General features: G+C 44.9%; 1 protein-coding gene across 1 annotated transcript in view; it reads right to left on the reverse strand.

Moving 5' to 3' along the window:
* Positions 1–462: 462 nt before the first annotated feature.
* Positions 463–20,046, reverse strand: part of LOC106590283 (reversion-inducing cysteine-rich protein with Kazal motifs) — a 56,343-nt gene continuing 36,759 nt past the window's right edge. The window contains exons 12-21 of the mRNA XM_014181125.3: positions 19,794–19,930; positions 19,299–19,439; positions 17,898–18,086; positions 16,042–16,164; positions 15,722–15,893; positions 10,462–10,657; positions 5,772–5,982; positions 5,477–5,550; positions 4,013–4,168; positions 463–2,122 (exon numbers count right to left, since the gene is read on the reverse strand). Of these exons, the coding sequence (XP_014036600.1) occupies positions 1,808–2,122; positions 4,013–4,168; positions 5,477–5,550; positions 5,772–5,982; positions 10,462–10,657; positions 15,722–15,893; positions 16,042–16,164; positions 17,898–18,086; positions 19,299–19,439; positions 19,794–19,930 (1,714 nt within the window). The 3' untranslated portion in view covers positions 463–1,807. The remainder of the gene's footprint in view (positions 2,123–4,012; positions 4,169–5,476; positions 5,551–5,771; positions 5,983–10,461; positions 10,658–15,721; positions 15,894–16,041; positions 16,165–17,897; positions 18,087–19,298; positions 19,440–19,793; positions 19,931–20,046) is intronic.

A 20,046-nucleotide genomic window follows, 5' to 3' on the forward strand; every position in this document is an offset into this window, starting at 1 on the left:
CTAGTGGTTTGGGAAGGTTACCTGCCTAGTGGTTTGGGAAGGTTACCTGCCTAGTGGTTTGGGAAGGTTACCTGCCTAGTGGTTTGGGAAGGTTACCTGCCTAGTGGTTTGGGAAGGTTACCTGCCTAGAAGTTTGGGAAGGTTACCTGCCTAGTGGTTTGGGAAGGCTTTGGCTCTTTCTCATTTGTCTTTCCTTAGATTCCTCGTGTCCTCCTTCCTTGCCTCCTGCTCACAACGTACTTGAGGAGAAGATTTGAGAGGAGGAACTTTGGAACACTTTTTGAGGAGGGAGGATGAAGAAGACAATGAGAAATTCTCATGCTCTAGAAAGAACAGCATATTAATGTGACTGGATTGATACAATATATTTTATTTGGCACTCTGCTTCAATGTGGAATCTTTAAAACTTAAATTATTCTTCCTAAGGAGTTAAGATGTTGAAATGTACAACAACAAGCAACCTTCTGTTTGATTGTAGGATTTTATATTTTATAAAATATGCATTCTGTTGGCATTTTACAAACACATTGCAAGTACTGCCATCTCCACCGAGACAATGATGCAATACAGTGATGATTAACATAATGCTTAAGTGCCTACAGCTATACTCTTTCTAAACATTGGCAATATGAACACTTGATAACATAAAAACAACAAAAAACTGAGTTTAAATCCCTCGGAAACAGATACAATACTACAAGGACCCTTGAAGGGTTTGCTGCTACAAAGCTGCCTAGCACAATAATACTGTAAAAAACTGGGACACTTGGTGTTGCGTAGGCATAGAGACAACATCAAATCAGACGTGGGGACAGGACAAACATAGTACAATACATTCTGTAAAAACACTTCATAATTGTCATCATGCAAGAATAAAACATTTAGAAAATGGCACATATTGAATCACATCTCGATCCATTTCTTATTTGAAATATAGAACATTTCGGAATCATTTCGGAATAATTATTATCAACATTATAAAGTTATTGCATTTATTTCATATAGGAACTATATGCAAAGCATGTTGTCGCTTTTTTTTTTGTTCCTACCCATGTGCATCATGGGTAAAGTGATGATTGTCATTTTCGTTAAAAACATGGCTGTCGTTCCTCCTTATTTTATATCTTATCTACACTAGAGGAACAACGAGAATCCCTTTCGTGTGTCTTTCAGCCTACGGAGCGGGAATGCTTGCTTGCCTTTGACCTGTTTCACGTTCCAGTATTACTGTCTCAGTCAGCACCCCCCCCCCCACTCGCTCTTTATTTACAATAGTACAAATGTAAAACGGGAGTGGGAGAAAGGGGAGGAGAGGGGGAGGGGGCGGAGGAGGAGGGTAATTACACCCCTGAGACTATCTGGGACAAATGTCAGCGTTTGGGAGCGCACCTGTCTGACATCTAGACATGACTCCCCCTCTGAGACTTAACCACCTGGTTCCTCTCTCTCTCTCTGTGTCACGCACAAACACACACACACACACGTGTGCGTACACATACGCATAAACACATGCGCACACCATGCATGCGCACACGCACCCAGGCAGACACCCGCACACACTCCCCACTCCACAGCTTTAGAGGAGGAGAGAGCTGCTGTTGCAGAATAAAACGGATACAAAACCCTGTGTGATAAAACTCATCTTCCTTATAACGATATATAGAGCTCTGTGGAATGTGATTGTGTCTCCGCTTCTCTCGTTCAATTAGGATTCATCTCATAGCTTCTCGTCCATGATTGTGTTGACGCTGGTGCAGTAGAGTTAATGGGATTGATTGTCAAGGCTTTTACAGGCTGATGCTTCCTGTCAGGCAATGACCCGAGAAGGGGTCAGAATACTCCACAACACACCCAGCCTCCTGCCAGCGGGGCCTGGCTGGCTAGCAGAGGCTAGCTTGGCCTCGGGTAGGCCTGGTGCTAAAGTGAGGAGGAGGCCCAGGGCGAGGCAGAAGAAGATGGGCAGGGAGGAGGGCGTTGAGTTGGCGTGACCCGCGGACCTGATGGTGGAGATGGAGACCTCGGAGGTGAGGAAGGCAGACAGAGGAACATGGGAGACCAGGGTGGGGCTGCCGTAGTTGATGAGCGAGTCGATCTTCTCCGCCTCCATGCTGCAGGCTTCAATCTGAGACGGGATACACACACACACAATGATCAGGTGAAATTTACAGACACACAGTCCTTCTCTCACAGTTTTCTATGCTTTTGTGTGTGTGTGTGTGTGTGTGTGTGTGTGTGTATGTATCTTTATTCCCTTCTGAAAATGTTATTTTGGTACAAACGTGTAACAAACCAGGCTCTCTCAAACCACCAAAAACCCACATTATTGACAAATAGTTCCTATGAATAGAGTCATAGAGAGAATGATGCAAGGCTGGCTGTGACCTCCATTTGCCGGTTTGCATCGATCATTATCGCTCAGGGCTGTTTTTGCAGAGATAGCAATACAATGGGTGGAACGGGTGCGCAAAATACCTTCATTGGGCGTTTCACCCGAGACGGCAGTGATGAGATATCTGATTATTTGTCCCAGTGGAGTAAGAGAGATTCTGAGAGAGGACTTTGATTAGTCCCCCAGTAAGAGGGGGTTTCTGTCTCCCGGCTCATGAGGCCTTTAGAAAATCTTTGTGTTTAACCTTTATTTATCCAGCTTAGTCATTGAAATGAAACCTATTTTCAGAGACAACTGGAGAGGGCAGTTGAACAAATAACAGGGAAATATTGGCCCAGACATGTTTATTATGACTCCTGTGTGCTTCCCCGATGAGGTCCCTGTTCAGGACGGCCCAACGTCACAGAACCGTCAGACAGCAATTGATGTATTGTTGCAGAACCAATATGTTTTGTCTCTCATGTAGAATTAGGGAGTCGTTTCAGGCAGCTCTATTCAAACGTTTCACTGTACTGAGCACACACTCCTGGGACATCTGTGTGACTGAACCATTAGTTCATATTCACTACGGAGCCATCAGAAGGCTAGTTTACAGGCTGTGTCACAACTCACTACGCTCCTCTCCATGAACCCCATCAGACTAACCACAAGCATGTCAAAACATGGTATCTGAACTACATTTAAAACATGGGAAAACCAGAGATAGAGAGAGAGAGAGAGAGCGAGAGAGAGATATTAGGCAGTCCAGCTGGTACATTTGTGGTGAAAAGGTTACCACCAAACACATTCTTTGAGTTTGAGATATAAGCCGAATAAAAAATCCAAATAATCGGGATCTCTTTTCAGGATCTACGAGAAAATAATCACAAAAGTGTCCTCCAACCCCATTACGGAATATCCCATGTCTCTAAACACTGCCCTACGGGCATCCTCTGTGTGAGCGATCAGCTTGTTAACAAATGCCTCCTCTCTTCTGCTGTAATCACTGTGAAATTCACTGCGCTCTTAGAGAAGCATGGGAGTGTGGGTTGGGGATGGGGGTGGAGAAACAGAGGGCTCAGTTCTGCGTAGGAAACAAAAGCGCTCACAACACCATGATGGGATGATCTCGCCCCAAGGTTTAGTGTATGCTATGCTGATTAGGCTCCAGGTCATGCATTAACCAGGAAGTAAAACAAAGGCTGTGTCTCAGATGGCACCCAATTCCCTATATAGTGCACTACTTGGCCTTGGAACACTGAAGAATAGGCCTACAAGCAGGGAATCAATTGTTGTCAGTCTGAGAGGAAGCTCATGTAGCCAGAGCACCAGGCTTATCTATTGTGAACGAAGGACAGTCAACACATCTCTGTGAGAGAGAGTGAGTGAGTGAGTGACAAACAGACAGACAGGCAGACAGAGAGTGTGTGTAAGAGAGAGAGACAGACAGACACCTGGTTTGCCCCATCCTGGGCTCCACCCAGGGACCCTCTGAACACCCACAGAGCATCATTACCTGTCACTTCACAAAAGCCGCAGCCATTGTGGAGCAGCCAAGGTCTCAGAGCTGGTGACATCACCGATGGAATGCTATTAGCGTGCACCGCAAACTAGCTAGCTCAGTGTCTGCGTATGTATGCGTACCTGCAGCGGGGTGGGCTGCTGGTCCACGGGGACGATGAGGATGATGATCTCTGAGTCGATGCTCAGGTAGCCGAAGATGTCACACTGCGGCACGGAGATGTGGAGACGCAGGATCCTCAGGATGTCATGGACCGTCACTGGCTGCTTCCTGTTCAACTGCAACACCAAACCAGGAGGACAAACACAGTCGCACAGAACCAGAGCCAGAGGGGGAAGAGTTTGAGATTCAATTCATTGCAGATAAAGGAAAAGTGAACTGCGGGTTTCCTCAAGCTCGTGCTGAATGTGGTGAATACATGTTATTCATCCCCAATTATTAAGAAATATGAAATACCTTCGTGAACAGTAGTTGAAAGGGCAATGAATGTCTTACAGTATAGTGCCTGCTGTCATGGAATGTTTGACACCAATATGGAGGATAGGTTGGGAAAACTATGATGTGTATATCCATCGCTTGCCTGAGTGAGTCATGTCGTCTAGGCCCAAACCCAAAGGCAATTTGTTTGGAATTAGCAGGTTTATGGTCTAGACTTAACGTTGATAAGATGTTTGTGTTGGAGATTAGACTAATAGCCCAGGTTTATAATGAACCTGCTTTGAATGACATGTTTGTTTTTTTTTAGCTTATTAGCTGTTATAAGCATGTATACGAGGCATTTCTGGGCATTTGCTCTTAAGCTGCGGCCCGACCCAGTCATTTCAAACTGGCAAAGAATTCGAGAGGAAGACATGTGATGTTGATTCTCGGTATTTTGGATCTATGCCTCACTCTAGTGGTCGTTTGGTGTCATTACAGTTCAAAATCAACAGCCGTTGCAGAGGGGGTGGCTAATCCCAGTTGAGTAAAACCTAGTCAACTGGGTTTGCAGGCTTTTATTCCAGCCCTGCACTAACATACCTGAATCTATGCCCTTGATTAGCAGAATCTAGTGTGTAGGAGCAGGGCCGTATAACAAAAGCCTGCACACAGCAAACAGCAGTTGGTGGAGCTATTGCTTATACCTAAGGTTGCACATTTTTGGAAACTTTCAATAAATTCCCTGGGTTTTCCTAATGCTGAGTTTTTAGGATTCCGGGAATTAGGAGGGAATAAGCAGGAAATCCGGAATCCTCCAACCATGATTTCTGGAAAACCAGGGAATTTATTGAAATGTTCCTAAATTTTGCAACCCTACTTATACATAGACAGTCCTCTTCGATCCACAAAGTAGTGTCCACAGTTTAGATTCAGATATGCAGCAAAACAATTGTTTGTAATTTTTCAACATAGAGAATTGAATTCTATAAAATATAGAACAACAGGGAACCTTTCAACCCTCTTTTTAATGTTAAAATCCATGAAAATCCAACAAAGCAGCCAGCTGGTTGGAAAAGTGAGTGAGTGAGAGGGAAGGGGATAGCTTTTCTGAAATGGAACACAGCCTGGGACCCAGATAAGTGAGGAGCATGTCAGAAGGTGCTGACCTTAGCAAAGTTGTTAATCTGCTCCTTGTTCCATAGGATCTGCAGCATGCCCGCACACAGAGGACAGCATGCACCTGTGAGAGGAGGGGGTTGCCACCAAGATGTCAGGGGTCAGAGGTTAGGAGTCAATCACAACACTATCGTAATAAGATTTGTGATCCTGTGTGGAAAAATCCTAAGTATAACATGAGAGCCTTATATGTCAAAGTGAACATGGCTGCGCCACTGAGTGTACTGACCACAGAATGAAATAAAACATTAGATATTATATTATTTCTGTCTCTATTGTACTGACCGGGTGGTGTGACAGGGATGCAGCCCTGGGTGGACAGGGCTGGGCAGGGGATCATGTCACAGCCTGAGTCAGAGGCAAACTCTGCCACCGCCCCCACGGCGTGGCACCGCCCCTGGTAGTCCACGGCAACGCGGTCCGAGTAGGCCTCGCACACTGTGTTGTACGTCTCGCCGTTGTGGCCGCACACAGGCCGCGCCTTTTTACAGGCATCCTGCACAGAACACAAACACATACACACACAGACACAAGAAAGTTTCAGTTAGGATTCATCCCTTATTAATGTATTTGGTGAAAAATATAATATATTAAAACATAAATACACGTGACCTTTCTACTCTTCATAATACATCACTCATATCCAGATAAACTTACTCAAGGTAAGCTACTCCAATTAGTTACATAGGGAGGCAATTTTTGATATATCACACCAGATGTATTGGTTTTCTTTGAATAGCTCTGTACCTCAGCAATACTCTCAGAGAGGGGGAAGGCCGTTAAGTTCTCCTACATCACTGCAAACCGTTTGATTGCGTGCCTCTTGGTCCAGTAACTTGACACCGGGACTGAAGTGGGTTTTTAATGGGTTGTCGTCTACCTTAAAACGGGTATAAAACTAAATCCAGTCTGTTCCACTGATGGAGCCACTGCTCAGAGCTACCGAGGCGAGACGCCATCAGGCTGACATTGCCAGCGACCGCAATGGAGAAACATGATCCTATCAGGCCCTAAACACTAACAAATCACTTGAATTCAACTTTCAGCTTTAATTCTCCACTTTCACAAACACACACACACACACACACACAAACATGGGGGGATTTTGCCTGTATCATGTACAAGCACAGTCCTACACAGGAGATGTATGTGTCTGCAGGTAGACTAAGTGTATGGGCAGACTAAGAACCTAAATGCAACATATTATTTTATTAGACAAAACCTTAGGGGATTTCAGCTTTTGGTGGGCTGGGATATCTGCCTCCACTCATAAACCATGGTAAAAACATACATACTCAGTCAGTTACTGGAGGTAGGGTATGCACATTTGGAGTATGTGTGTGGTGTTCGTTTGTGTTGCAACAGCTGGGACGTGTTATCCTACTACCTCTGAATGCAGGCTCTCCATTTAAGCGTTCACGAACACAAACCGAGAAAAGCTTTTCGGAGACTCTGAAAACCGGGATTATCTCTGTGTGATTGACTAAATGCTGTGCAGCTCCCTCCGGTACGGTGATTTTCAAATAGCTGACTGTTTAATGCTATCTAGCAGGTGTTACAATGCTTCCCTATTTCTACCTCTCCTTATGAGTTCTGGCATCACAAATGAATTACGTGTATTGAAATGTCCAAAAGCCCTTAAACACGGTCAACATTTACAGTCAATTTAGCGCAGTGGTCACCAACCGGTCGATTGGCAAAGATTTCTGTAAAAAACACAACGATAAAGCCCTGGGCTCTTATTTCTTTAATTAGTCTCGGGCTGTTGGTGGTAGGTGCAGCAAATTCAGCAAACTGTTGCCACTTCATGTGTCTGAAGGTACAAACTCTGCCTTCCCGGTGGGCATGGAGAGGAAATCAAGTGCACTATGCCACCGCTGGCCAATCAGATTGCTCAGATGACCGAGTCTGCAGTAACGTAGCAGCATAAAATAAAGCTATGGCAAAATTGACACTGTGAGATTTCAAAACGTTTAAAACCATGAATAGAAAGAGACTGTCAACGAATACAGCAAAGAGCTGCTGTTTTTATGAGTGAGTTCATGTTTAAGTTCTTACTCAGCACTATATTCAACACTTGTATAACCCATAAAATGCCCGTTCTTCCTATTACCACTCAGCGCTTCAACAAGCAGTGCAGCAGTGATGAACGAGTAGGGAAGTGTATCTATAGGCTTGTGTTGTTGTTATTATTAGCGGCTAGGATCGTTTTTAATATCAAGGAAAATTTCACGTTCTCTGTTCATAGGAGTTAGAACATGAATTTGTGCATGAGGCAGAAATAATGCAGTGCGACTCGAGTTTCGATAGGTTTACATTTTTTAAGTCACGTTAATAAAAAATCAGAGCGGTTGATCTCGGCATGCATTTTGACTCAGAAAGTGATCTTGACTCAGAGAAGGTTGGTGACCACTGACGTAGGGCATGTTGGTGCAGATGTTATGGAAACTTGGAGAGCAGACAAATTGATTGAGAGTGAATTACTTTCAAATGTTCTACTTCAACAAGTTGCTTTGGCTAACTGTCAAACTGTTACCCGACAATGGCCCACGCAGGACAGGTTCCAGCTCCCTCATATTAAAATCTGGACCTTGAAGACAGTTCCAGTTCCACTCTTCCCCTATAATCAGGGACCCATTTAGACCTGGGACAACAGGTGGGTGCAATTAAATATCAGGTAGAACAGAAAACCATCAGCAGTCCGGCTGGTGTGGTCTGCCCAACGCATCACCGGGGGAAAACTACCTGCCCACCAGGACACCTACAGCACCCGATGTCACAGGAAGACCAAAAAGATCATCAAGGACAACAACCACCCGAGCCACTGCTTGTTCACCCCGCCACCATCCAGAAGGCGAGGTCAGTACAGGTGCATCAAAGCTGGGACAGAGAGACTGAAAAACAGCTTCTATCTCAAGGCCATCAAACTGTTAAACAGCCATTACTAACATTGAGTGGCTGCTGCCTACATACAGACGTGAAATCATTGGAACACTAATCAATGGATCACTAGTTCCGTTAATAATGCCACTTTAATAATGCTCACATATCTTGCATCACTCATCTCATATTTATACAGTGGGGGAAAAAAGTATTTGATCCCCTGCTGATTTTGTACATTTGCCCACTGACAAAGAAAGGATCAGTCTATAATTTTAATGGTAGGTTTTTTTGAACAGTGAGAGACAGAATAACAACAAAAATATCCAGAAAAACGCATGTCAAAAATGTTATAAATTCATTTGCATTTTAATGAGGGAAATAAGTATTTGACCACCTGTCAATCAGAAAGATTTCTGGCTCCCAGGTGTCTTTTATACAGGTAACGAGCTGAGATTAGGAGCACACTCTTAAAGGGAGTGCTCCTAACCGCAGCTTGTTACCTGTAAAAAAGACACCTGTCCACAGAAACAATCAATCAATCAGATTCCAAACTCTCCACCATGGCCAAGACCAAAGAGCTCTCCAAGGTTGTCAGGGACAAGATTGTAGACCTACACAATGCTGGAATGGGCTACAAGACCATCGCCAAGCAGCTTGGTGAGAAGGTGACAACAGTTGGTGCGATTATTCGCAAATGGAAGAAACACAAAAGAACTGCCAATATCCCTCGGCCTGGGCCTCCATGCAAGATCTCACCTCGTGGAGTTGTAATGATCATGAGAACGGTGAGGAATCAGCCCAGAACTACACGGGAGAATCTTGTCAATGATCTCAAGGCAGCTGGGACCATAGTCACCAAGAAAACAATTGGTAACACACTACGCCATGAAGGACTGAAATCCTGCAGTGCCCGCAAGGTCCCCCTGCTCAAGAATACATGCCCGTCTGAAGTTTGCCAATGAACATCTGAATGACTCAGAGGACAACTGGTGAAAGTGTTGTGGTCAGATGAGACCAAAATGGAGCTCTTTGACATCAACTCAACTCGCTGTGTTTGGAGGAGGAGGAATGCTGCCTATGACCCCAAGAACACCATCTCCACCGTCAAACATGGAGGTGGAAACATTATGCTTTGGGGGTGTTTTTCTGCTAAGGGGACAGGACAACTTCACTGCATCAAAGGGACGATGGACGGGGCCATGTACCATCAAATCTTGGGTGAGAACCTCCTTCCCTCAGCCAGGGCATTGAAAATGGGTCGTGGATGGGTATTCAAGCATGACAATTACCCAAAACACACGGCCAAGGCAACAAAGGAGTGGCTCAAAAAGAAGCGGCTCAAGAAGAAGCACATTAAGGTCCTGGAGAAGCCTAGCCAGTCTCCAGAACTTAATCCCATAGAAAATCTGTGGTGGGAGCTGAAGGTTCGAGTTGCCAAACGTCAGCCTCGAAACCTTAATGACTTGGAGAAGATCTGCAAAGAGGAGTGGGACAAAATCCCTCCTGAGATGTATGCAAACCTGGTGGCCAACTACAAGAAACGTCTGACCTCTGTGATTGCCAACAAGGGTTTTGCCACCAAGTACTAAGTCATGTTTTGCAGAGGGGTCAAATACTTATTTCCCTCATTAAAATGCAAATCATTTTATAACATTTTTGACATGCGTTTTTCTGGATTTTTTTGTTGTTATTCTGTCTCTCACTGTTCAAATAAACCTACTATTAAAATTATAGACTGATCATTTCTTTGTAAGTGTGCAAACGTACAAAATCAGCAGGGGATCAAATACTTTTTTCCCCCACTGTATGCTGTATTTTATACCATCTATCGCATCTTGCCAATGCCACTGTCATTGCTCATCCATATATATGTATCTATTCTTATTCCATTCCTTTACTTAGATTTGTGTTTATTAGGTAGTTGTTGTGGAATTGTTAGATTACATGTTTGATATTGCTGCACGTTCGGAACTAGAAGCATAAACATTTCGTTACACCCGCAATAACATCTGCTAACCACGTGTATGTGACCAATAACGTTTGATTTGATCTTGTAGGGTACATATTGAAATACTCCTGGTCTAGCTGTTACCTGACAGTGGCCCATATAGGCCAAGGTCTTGTCCATCTGGAGGAGCTGACAGAGGTTGGGGTGCTCCACGTTGTCTGTGTCGCAGGCCAGGTCCATGTGAATCTTGTCACAGCCGGAGGGACGACCAACACACTCATACTGGGGGCAGTGGTAGTCAGCCATGTCTGTAAGGCACACTCTACGGCTGGGAATGCACCTGAGGACCCACGGAAGGAGGGGAGGAAAGGGGGTTCATTTAGTGATTTGTTTTAAGCAGCTTTTAAGCAGTGGAAGTCCAGAACATGGACGCGTTACAGCTATCGCTTTCGTCAGTGTACACAACTATTCTTTTCAAGTACTGTAGGTCCTTTTTGGTTTGAGTTGAGCACTAATGTTCCTTATTATTATTGTGAAGTAGTGTACCTTAATAGTGTATTATTCTCACAGCAGACATCAGTGCTTTTTTTACCATGTGAATTACCCCATTTACTCCTTTATTTAAAACATAAACCACATTATAATCATAATGGGACCTATCTTTAGGGGAATGTAGTAAATGTGTTGACGTTTTTATATCAGTACATTAATGCTGATTTTCGATGGGAAACAGAGGGTGAAAATCTATGAAACCTAATGAGCCCTGCCCTTTTGTACACAGTGGAGTTGAACTATACAAAACAAGCAAAAGTTGAGGTAAAAAAGGAGGGACCCTCTATCTCTTTCTCCACCACAGCCCCCCCTATCTCCAAGGTAACCATCCCTGCCTCCGTACCTCAGCACCAATCAGGTGGTCTGCAGGCCGCAGCTAGATTTTTATCACCTTGTTTACGGAAAAATAACAAATGTTTGAGAGATCCCACCAACTCTGTGTGCCTTTGAACAGATGGCCAAGGGGAGATGTTATGGAATGGGTTTGCTGTGCTTTACATAAGGAAGGATGCCAAAACACATTCGTCTTTACTGTGTGGAGGGGAGAGGGGGGTAAAATGGGTCGGTATCACGTTTCGGGTAAGACCCAGATGCAGACAGTGTCGAAGTAACAAAAGTTTATTACTAGTACAGGGGCAGGCAAAACGACAGGTCAAGGGCAGGCAGAGGTCAGTAATCCAGATAGGGTGCAAAAGGTCCAGAACGGCAGGCAGTCTCAGGGTCAGAGCAGGCAGGGGTCAATAATCCAGTGTGGTGTGGCAAGGTACAGAACGGCAGGCAGGTTCGGGGTCAGGGCAGGTACAATGGTCAAAACTGGGAAAAACTAGAAAACAGGAACTAGAACTGACCGGAGCAAGGGCGAAAACGCTGGTAGGTTTCACAAACAAAATGAACTGGCAACAAACAAACAGAGAACACAGGTATAAATACACTGGGGATAATGGGAAAGATTGGTGACACCTGGAGGGGGAGGAGACAAGCACAAAGACAGGTGAAACAGATCAGGGTGTGACAGACCGGCTCTGATGTTAGTTGTAATAGGAGTTAACACGGAGCCATGTGTGGTTAAGGAGTGTGTCCTAACCATAGAATTAGGAATTAGAATAATAATAATAGTAATTTAATAGAATCTCTATGGTCCTAATAATGTGCTATCCAGGTGAAGAGGAAGCGATGTTAGATGGATGATGCTGTCTTGGGAAGAGGAAGCGATGTTAGATGGATGATGCTGTCTGGGGAAGAGGGAGCAATGTTAGATGGACGATGCTGTCTGGGGAAGAGGGAGTGATGTTAGATGGACGATGCTGTCTGGGGAAGAGGGAGCGATGTTAGATGGATGACGCTGTCTGGGGAAGAGGAAGCGATGTTAGATGGATGACGCTGTCTGGGGAAGAGGGAGCGATGTTTGATGGATGATGCTGTCTGGGGAAGAGGGAGTGATGTTAGATGAATGATGCTGTCTGGGGAAGAGGGAGCGATGTTAGATGGACGATGCTGTCTGGGGAAGTGTGGGTGATGTTTGATGGATGACGCTGTCTGGGGAAGAGGGAGCGATGTTAGATGGACAATGCTGTCTGGGGAAGAGGGAGTGATGTTAGATGGATGATGCTGTCTGGGGAAGAGGGAGTGATGTTAGATGGACGATGCTGTCTGGGGAAGAGGAAGCGATGTTAGATGGACGATGCTGTCTGGGGAAGAGGGAGTGATGTTAGATAGATGATGCTGTCTGGGGAAGAGGGAGTGATGTTAGATGGATGATGCTGTCTGGGGAAGAGGGAGCGATGTTAGATGGACGATGCTGTCTGGGGAAGAGGGAGCGATGTTAGATGGATGACGCTGTCTGGGGAAGAGGAAGCGATGTTAGATGGACGATGCTGTCTGGGGAAGAGGGAGTGATGTTAGATAGATGATGCTGTCTGGGGAAGAGGGAGTGATGTTAGATGGATGATGCTGTCTGGGGAAGAGGGAGCGATGTTAGATGGACGATGCTGTCTGGGGAAGAGGAAGCGATGTTAGATGGACGACGCTGTCTGGGGAAGAGGGAGCGATGTTAGATGGATGACGCTCTATGGGGAAGAAGGAGTGATGTTAGATGGATGATGCTGTATGGGGAAGAGGGAGTGATGTTAGATAGATGATGCTGTCTGGGGAAGAGGGAGTGATGTTAGATGGATGATGCTGTCTGGGGAAGAGGGAGCGATGTTAGATGGACGATGCTGTCTGGGGAAGAGGAAGCGATGTTAGATGGACGACGCTGTCTGGGGAAGAGGGAGCGATGTTAGATGGATGACGCTCTATGGGGAAGAAGGAGTGATGTTAGATGGATGATGCTGTATGGGGAAGAGGAAGTGATCCTCAGGGCTCTGGGAGCTCAAGGCCATTCCGGAGGGGAGGGTTACAACAACACACCCCATACAGGCGCGCCTTATGACACAGTTACCGCCGGCAATCACAGGGGGACACACAGCCTGGCCACACCTGAATAAACAACCACTGGTTACGAGGACGTTTGAGAGGGGGATTTCAAGAAAAAGCAGAAGAGAGGAGAAGGGTGCAGGAAAATAGGATCTATCAAGATAGGAAATAACACTAGTGGACAATGTTCCCTCTAAATTGTGCGTCTGCTTGCAGTAGCCCTGAGACTGCAGCGCAGCTTCCTGAGACTGCAGCGCAGCTTCCTGAGACTGCAGCGCAGCTTCCTGAGACTGCCACGCAGAACAAATATTAGCCCACAGAGAGAAGCACGAGATTGCACTCAACTTTCTATAGCAGTGGTAACCAACCGGTAGATCTCCAATGCATTCCTAGTCGGTCTCCAAACATTTCTGTAAAAAAAACGAATGATAAAGCCTTGTGTTCCTATTTTTTTTAATTTGTCTTGGGCTGTTGGCGGTAGGTGCACCGGATTCAGCAGCCCTCCACGCCGGGTAGGCGAACTGTTGCCATTTTTCACCATTTAATGTGTCTGAAGATAAACTCTTCCTTCCCGGCGGGCCCAGAGAGCAAATCAAGTGCACTATAAGCCTACCGCTGGCCAATCGGATGGCTCAGAATACCATTTTTGCAGGCATAAAACAAATCTACAGCAAAGTTGATACTGTTAGATTTCAAAATGTTTAAAACTATGACTAGAGAGAGACTGTCAACAAACACAGCAAGGAGCTGCTGTTTTTATGAGTGAGTTTATGTTTATGTTCTCACTCATCACAACATTTTGTATTCAACACTTTTATAAGCCATCAAATGTGCATTCTTCCTACTTCCACTCAGCGCTACAACAAGTACTGCAGCAGTAATGAATGAGTAGGAAAGTGTATCTATGGGCTTGCGTTGTTGTTATTATTAGCGGCTTTGGTCTTTTTTAATATCAAGGAATATTTCACTTTCTCTGTTCAACATAAATTTGTGCATGAGGCAGAAATAATGCGGTGCGACTCGAGTTTTGCCATCAGCTGGAAGACGGTGTCCCTTTTTTGGTCAGTGTCAGTGGAGGAAAGAGAGAGTGGAGGGATGTTGAGACTGACCATCAGATGCAGGTAAAACACAAATAAAAAGCGAATGACTTAAATATATGGTCACTCAGCTTTGCCTCACAAGTAATACAATGGATCTATTACCCATGTGATCATATAGCTTACCTCAAATGTTTTTATATAATAATAAAAACTGTATTGGGCCTATAGCTTACTGCACAAACCTCATTGCTACAGTGCTGTTTTTAATTGGTTAATGTTGCATAGGCTTACGTTTTTTAAGTCATGTTAAAAAAAATCAGGGTGGTAGATCTCGACTTGCATTTTGACTCAAAGTGATCTTGACTCAGAAAAGGTTGGTGACCACTGTTCTAGAGATTTCCCTGTTAACACGATTGACGTTTCCCTTTACTGTGGCAATTGTGATTGAATCAACACAATATTAGCCACTTTCAATGCAACATACTGAAACAAAACTAACTATGCAAGAGATTTTGTTGTAGGCAGAACGCATCAGAGTAGAAATCTATTGCATTGACACATACGACTCAGCCAGTACTCTACACAGACCAGCGCCAGCATAAACAATCAGAGCTACAGTAGGCCTATATGCAAATAGACCAGTGCCATGTAGGGATCTGTGCCATTCACTTTGAACTGGACTGGGTTTACAGCATGCGCAGTCATGAGTAGATGCACTTGTTTTGAGATCAAAGCGAGAGCTGCATGTAGCCATGTGTGCACATTTTGTTCATATCCTTTGGTGCAGTAGTTACTAAGTTATTAGCCCAGTTATAGATCATTTCTAGTCAGCAATAGGGAAGGGATTGCTTCCTACAAGAGCACAAAATGTGTGCATTTCATATCTTTGAAAAGCAAGTCAGGTAGTGCTTTTTTCCCCCCAGTATTGTATTTTGAGACAGGCTATGTAGCCAATAGGCAGAGGGTAGCATAATTTGTGTGATTCTCTGTAATAATGGTATGGGAATAATAATGCATTTGATTTTGTAAAGTGGTTGATTGCATCAAAAAACGCAACATTCAAGTTTGAGCTCAGCAGACCTGAAATTTGCTCAACGTCTACATTTTTTTGAGGGAACATTGCTAGTTGACTAAGGTGGAATAGGATCAGGGCTCAAAGCCTCTGTTAGGAGAGATATAGCGTCCTCTAGAGTGGAGGAGTCCAGTCTTATCCACTAAGGCTGTATGGAATGCTTTGAAAATGCATCCTTCCTACCTCCCTTCCTTGAAGTAATCATTGATCGGACATGGCATGCACATAGTGGAACCTCTGCACTCACCAATCCAATTGTGTTGAATCAGTCATTATTCCGATAAACAAACGATTGAAGGAAAGAAGGAGTGATGGAGTATCTCACCTCTGGTTCTTCTGGCAGGGGTTGGGGGAACAGGGGTCGCTGCTGCGGCAGTGGCCAAACACAAACTGGTTGTCTTTGAAGCCCATGCAGCGGGCCACACAGGCACTGGGGTAGGTGCGGCCATTACGGGCACACACTGGCACGAAGCGGTCAGGGCAACCACATGGGAGCCCTACGGAGAGGAGGAGAGAGGGGCAGGGGGAGAGAGATTAGAGAAAAATACTTTCAGGATCAGGAAAAAATAAACATTACAATATAGCAATAAGACCATCAACACACACACTGTTCTTTGTCTCTCTCTCACACACACACACACACACCGGTGAAGCGGCGGCGGTCCTCGTCTGAGCTGTCGGCGCTGAGGCACTGGCGGGTGGAGCAGATGGTCTCTCCAGCGAAGCAGGAACAGGGGTGGCAGTCTACCCTGAACGACGTCCCATGGTCTGTAGGACAAGGACACATCGTCACCCTGTGAGACCTTGTCTGATTTCAGTGGTTATTGGGCTGCAAATGTAACTGTTATCTGACACTGAGTCCTCCAGCAGCTGATAGACTTAAACTATGCGATCTGGGTCATGGTTCCACCTTTATCCTTAACCACTGATTCCTCGTCTGGTCTCTTCTCTGCACCTGGGTCCAGCCTCACCACGTCACAACAGTATTAGACCTGGGAGCTAATATGAGACTTGACTTCTACAAGATACTCTTCTGCTGTGTCCGTGGGGGAGTCCCACTCCTTACGGGTTTGTTATTGGGGTTTTTATTGAACAAACAGGACAATGGAGAGATGGCAGGGAAGATTGCGATTCAGAAGGGTGTGGTTGGGATTTGAAACCATGACAACTCTGGTACAGTATGTGTGTTCCAGGGTCTGCGGCTCTAACTGCTAGACCACACAGGCCACATCTACAAGACAGTCTGTAGAAGTTAAAGCAACCCTCGGGTTTGGGCTGTCCTGGTATACCTTAGCTTGATTTCTTTAGGATCTGAAACATAAAAAATGATCTTTAACTAAACTAAGGCTTCCCTATAGGATTACTTCATGTTCCTCTCCTAATGCTAGATATAAGAACTCCAAAGCCCCACCACTCTCACTCTCAGGCAAACCACATCTGTGTCAAATAAGGCTGAAACGTCTGACCCCCCTTTTGAACCCGGAGCGAAAACAAACATAAAAGCAAAAGCAATAAACTGATTTGGGTTCAAACAAATGTAGATTCAAAGCCGGTACATTAAACAAAGGGGGGAAGGGGGGAAAAAAATGCTAATATAAAACCTAGATATGAAAGACAATCCTGTTGTTCAGTGTTGTTTCTCTATGGGGATATGATCAGCCACTAGGGGGCAACATCACAGAGTGACTAAGGCCATGTGTAGCCTGGAGGGGGATGTGGTTACTCTATGCTGAATTCTTCCCTGCTGTTCACAGAAGAGTGTGTGTTAGATGATGAGAGAGAGAGAGAGAGAGAGAGAGAGAGAGAGAGAGAGAGAGAGAGAGAGAGTGAGAGAGAGAGAGAGAGAGAGAGAGAGAGAGAGAGAGAGAGAGAGGCAGCAGGCTCCTTTCAAGTCATAGTATTGACATATAGGGCGGGCCAGAGGGAGACCGCGGGAAGGAAATACCAACATGCGGTTGGTTGGGTGCCTTATTTTTAGTTTTTTTTTTTTATGTAGTGTTTCCATGCTGCTAGGGGAAGAAGGAGAGTGGCAGTGATGTTTACACTACAGGAAGCATTTTACTTTCACAACCAGGCAGAACAGCACCAAGAACTCATCCACAGAGAGCTCTCTCCAGTCCCGAGTCAACTCCTGAGTTGTGTTCAGCAGGGCATGGGTAGCAAAATGTTTTGATACGGAATATAAAAATAAGGGTTCCTTTTTTTGAGTTCAGGTATTGTGCTTCCACGTTTTCCCGTTTTGCGCCTACTGAACACAATTGTGGTCCAACAACTGTCAGTTGTCGGCTTCAGACGTATAACAACAAATTTGCCCAATGTCGGCATGTCTAAATTGTTCCTTTATAGCTGAAAACTAGATGGATGCTACACATTGGTGGTGAATGGGGCAAATAAAACTACCCTCACACAATGTAAAGTGCTCTGTGCTTTTAAAATGGTAAGATCTACTGAAAAGTGTCATATGAATTCAAGCCATTTAGAACAAGTAAGCGGCAGCTTACTTTTTCTTTGTCCCCCAACAATGCAAGTCTTGGAGGTGTCTATGCAGGGCATCTCGGCACAGTTCTCCAGCCTTCCACTCTGGCCACAGGTACACACCTCGAAGCAACCCGCCTGCCCATTACGCATGGGCACCTGGATACGGGCTTCCAGGTGGACCAGGAACTCTGAGGCTTCGCCCAGTTTACAGCCTGCACACACACACACACACAGAACACAGTGCAGTCAGACTAACTGTTGACGTCTACACATATACACATGTATTTACAGTGGACATAGGCGCCTCCTAGGGGCACAAGACGGTATAGTATACTATGACACATTGCCTTCTCCTAGCAGCAGTGATGTCATGATACCAGGTTAAGTATCATTATACTCAATAACAAAACAATGCCACTGAAAAAAGAAATCAGGAAGAAGGACTATGTTTTGTCCCTTTTTTTGGGGGGGGGGGGGGGGGGGGGGGGGTTCACTCTCAAAATCACACTTTTTTAAATAGAAAAACGATACAAGTCCACAGCAATGCTTAACTCAACCCTTTACCCTCGTGGGAATTGGCCTACAGAATAAATATGAAAAGCATATGCATAACCAGGGTAGCAATTGAAAAGGAACAGTTTGGAGATTATGGGGAAATGATTAGGCCAAAGTTGAGGACACAACAGTTCACCTGACACAAGACTGAAACCAAATATTACACTGTTGATTTTATGTGCATTTTACATTTACTGTACTTTTTGCCAAATTTGTTGATAACAAAATCTCAAAATACACTGGATACATTCAGTAACATGATAACACTATTCCTGGGAAATGCGGGGTAGGTTCAACATAAGGCAAATCAAATGACAAGGGTTTGAGTGAGAGGACTAACTGGTGTCTCAGTGTGCACAGTTCCTAAGTCATTTCAGTGCACTTTTATGACTCAAAGAAGAGTCTTGAACTGTAAGGAGTTTTTTTAGCTCTCCAAGCTGTGCCGTTGAGGAACTAGAGCGAGCACACATGCAGTTGTTTTGTTTGGCACACCACCCTGCATCCCCGCCATCACACAATTACTGTTGTTGTTTGCGCCATCCAAAAACGGTTCACTATGAATCGATATCTGGGTCAGGAAGCTGCAGGGAATACGAATCACTGAAACATTCTGTTTGCTTTTATAATAAACTTGGGCAAATGAATTACTTTTCTAAGAAGTTCAATACATTTAGTTGGTGAGACACATTTGATAGAAGAACCGAAAGTAACAAAATTCTATTACCAAATCGTTTTACATGTTTGTAGTATGGAAAAAGTACAGACGTTTCGATATACCGTGAAATACTACTCAGAAGAACAAGCTCAAAACAGTGTGTGTCTCTATGTACAGTGGATACGGGTATGGTGGAGGTATTGTTATACTGTACCAGGCACACAGAAGAAGGGCAGGCAGTCCTGTCCTGGCTGACAGCCCTTCCTGTTCACCTCACACAGGTGGTTGCTGGGACAGGGGTTGGGGTTACAGGGGTGGATGACCTCCTCAATGATGTTACCCAGGGAGCTAGGAGCTGTGTGGGGATCCAATGAGCAATTTCATTTTAAGCTTTAGAGAGCTCTGAGATGAATCATTTATCCTTGTAATACCTGGACTCCTTGCATGTATGTGTAATCAACATTCAATTCAAATACTTTTTCATTGTGTGAAATATGAATCACGTAAATCGGAAAGTCCTTTCAATTGGTAATGGTAAGGAAACGGTGTTAGCAGTTCAAAGCACACACACACACACACACACACACACACACACACACACACACACACACACACACACACACACACACACACACACACACACACACACACACACACACACACACACACACACACACACACACACACACACACACACAGTCCCACTCACTGAGATATCTCTCCAGGGGGATGCAGCGTTCAGGGTCATCTATGGGGGACAGGATCTCACAGATGCGCTCGGCTGTCTGTCCCTCGTGGAAGCGTTTGTGGTCTCCACACTGTGTCAGGATGTCCACACAGTCCGACCTGAAGGGTAGTCAACGGCAGGGGAAACAGCCAGTGAAGGACAGGGTGAGGAACATTCACTATTGCAACGAGGGTTGCATAATTCCGGGAACGTCCCTGGTCTTCCTGGAATTAGT

This window comes from Salmo salar, chromosome 29 (genome assembly GCF_965601325.2).
Source record: "Salmo salar chromosome 29, fSalSal1, whole genome shotgun sequence".
Lineage (NCBI taxonomy): Eukaryota > Metazoa > Chordata > Actinopteri > Salmoniformes > Salmonidae > Salmo > Salmo salar.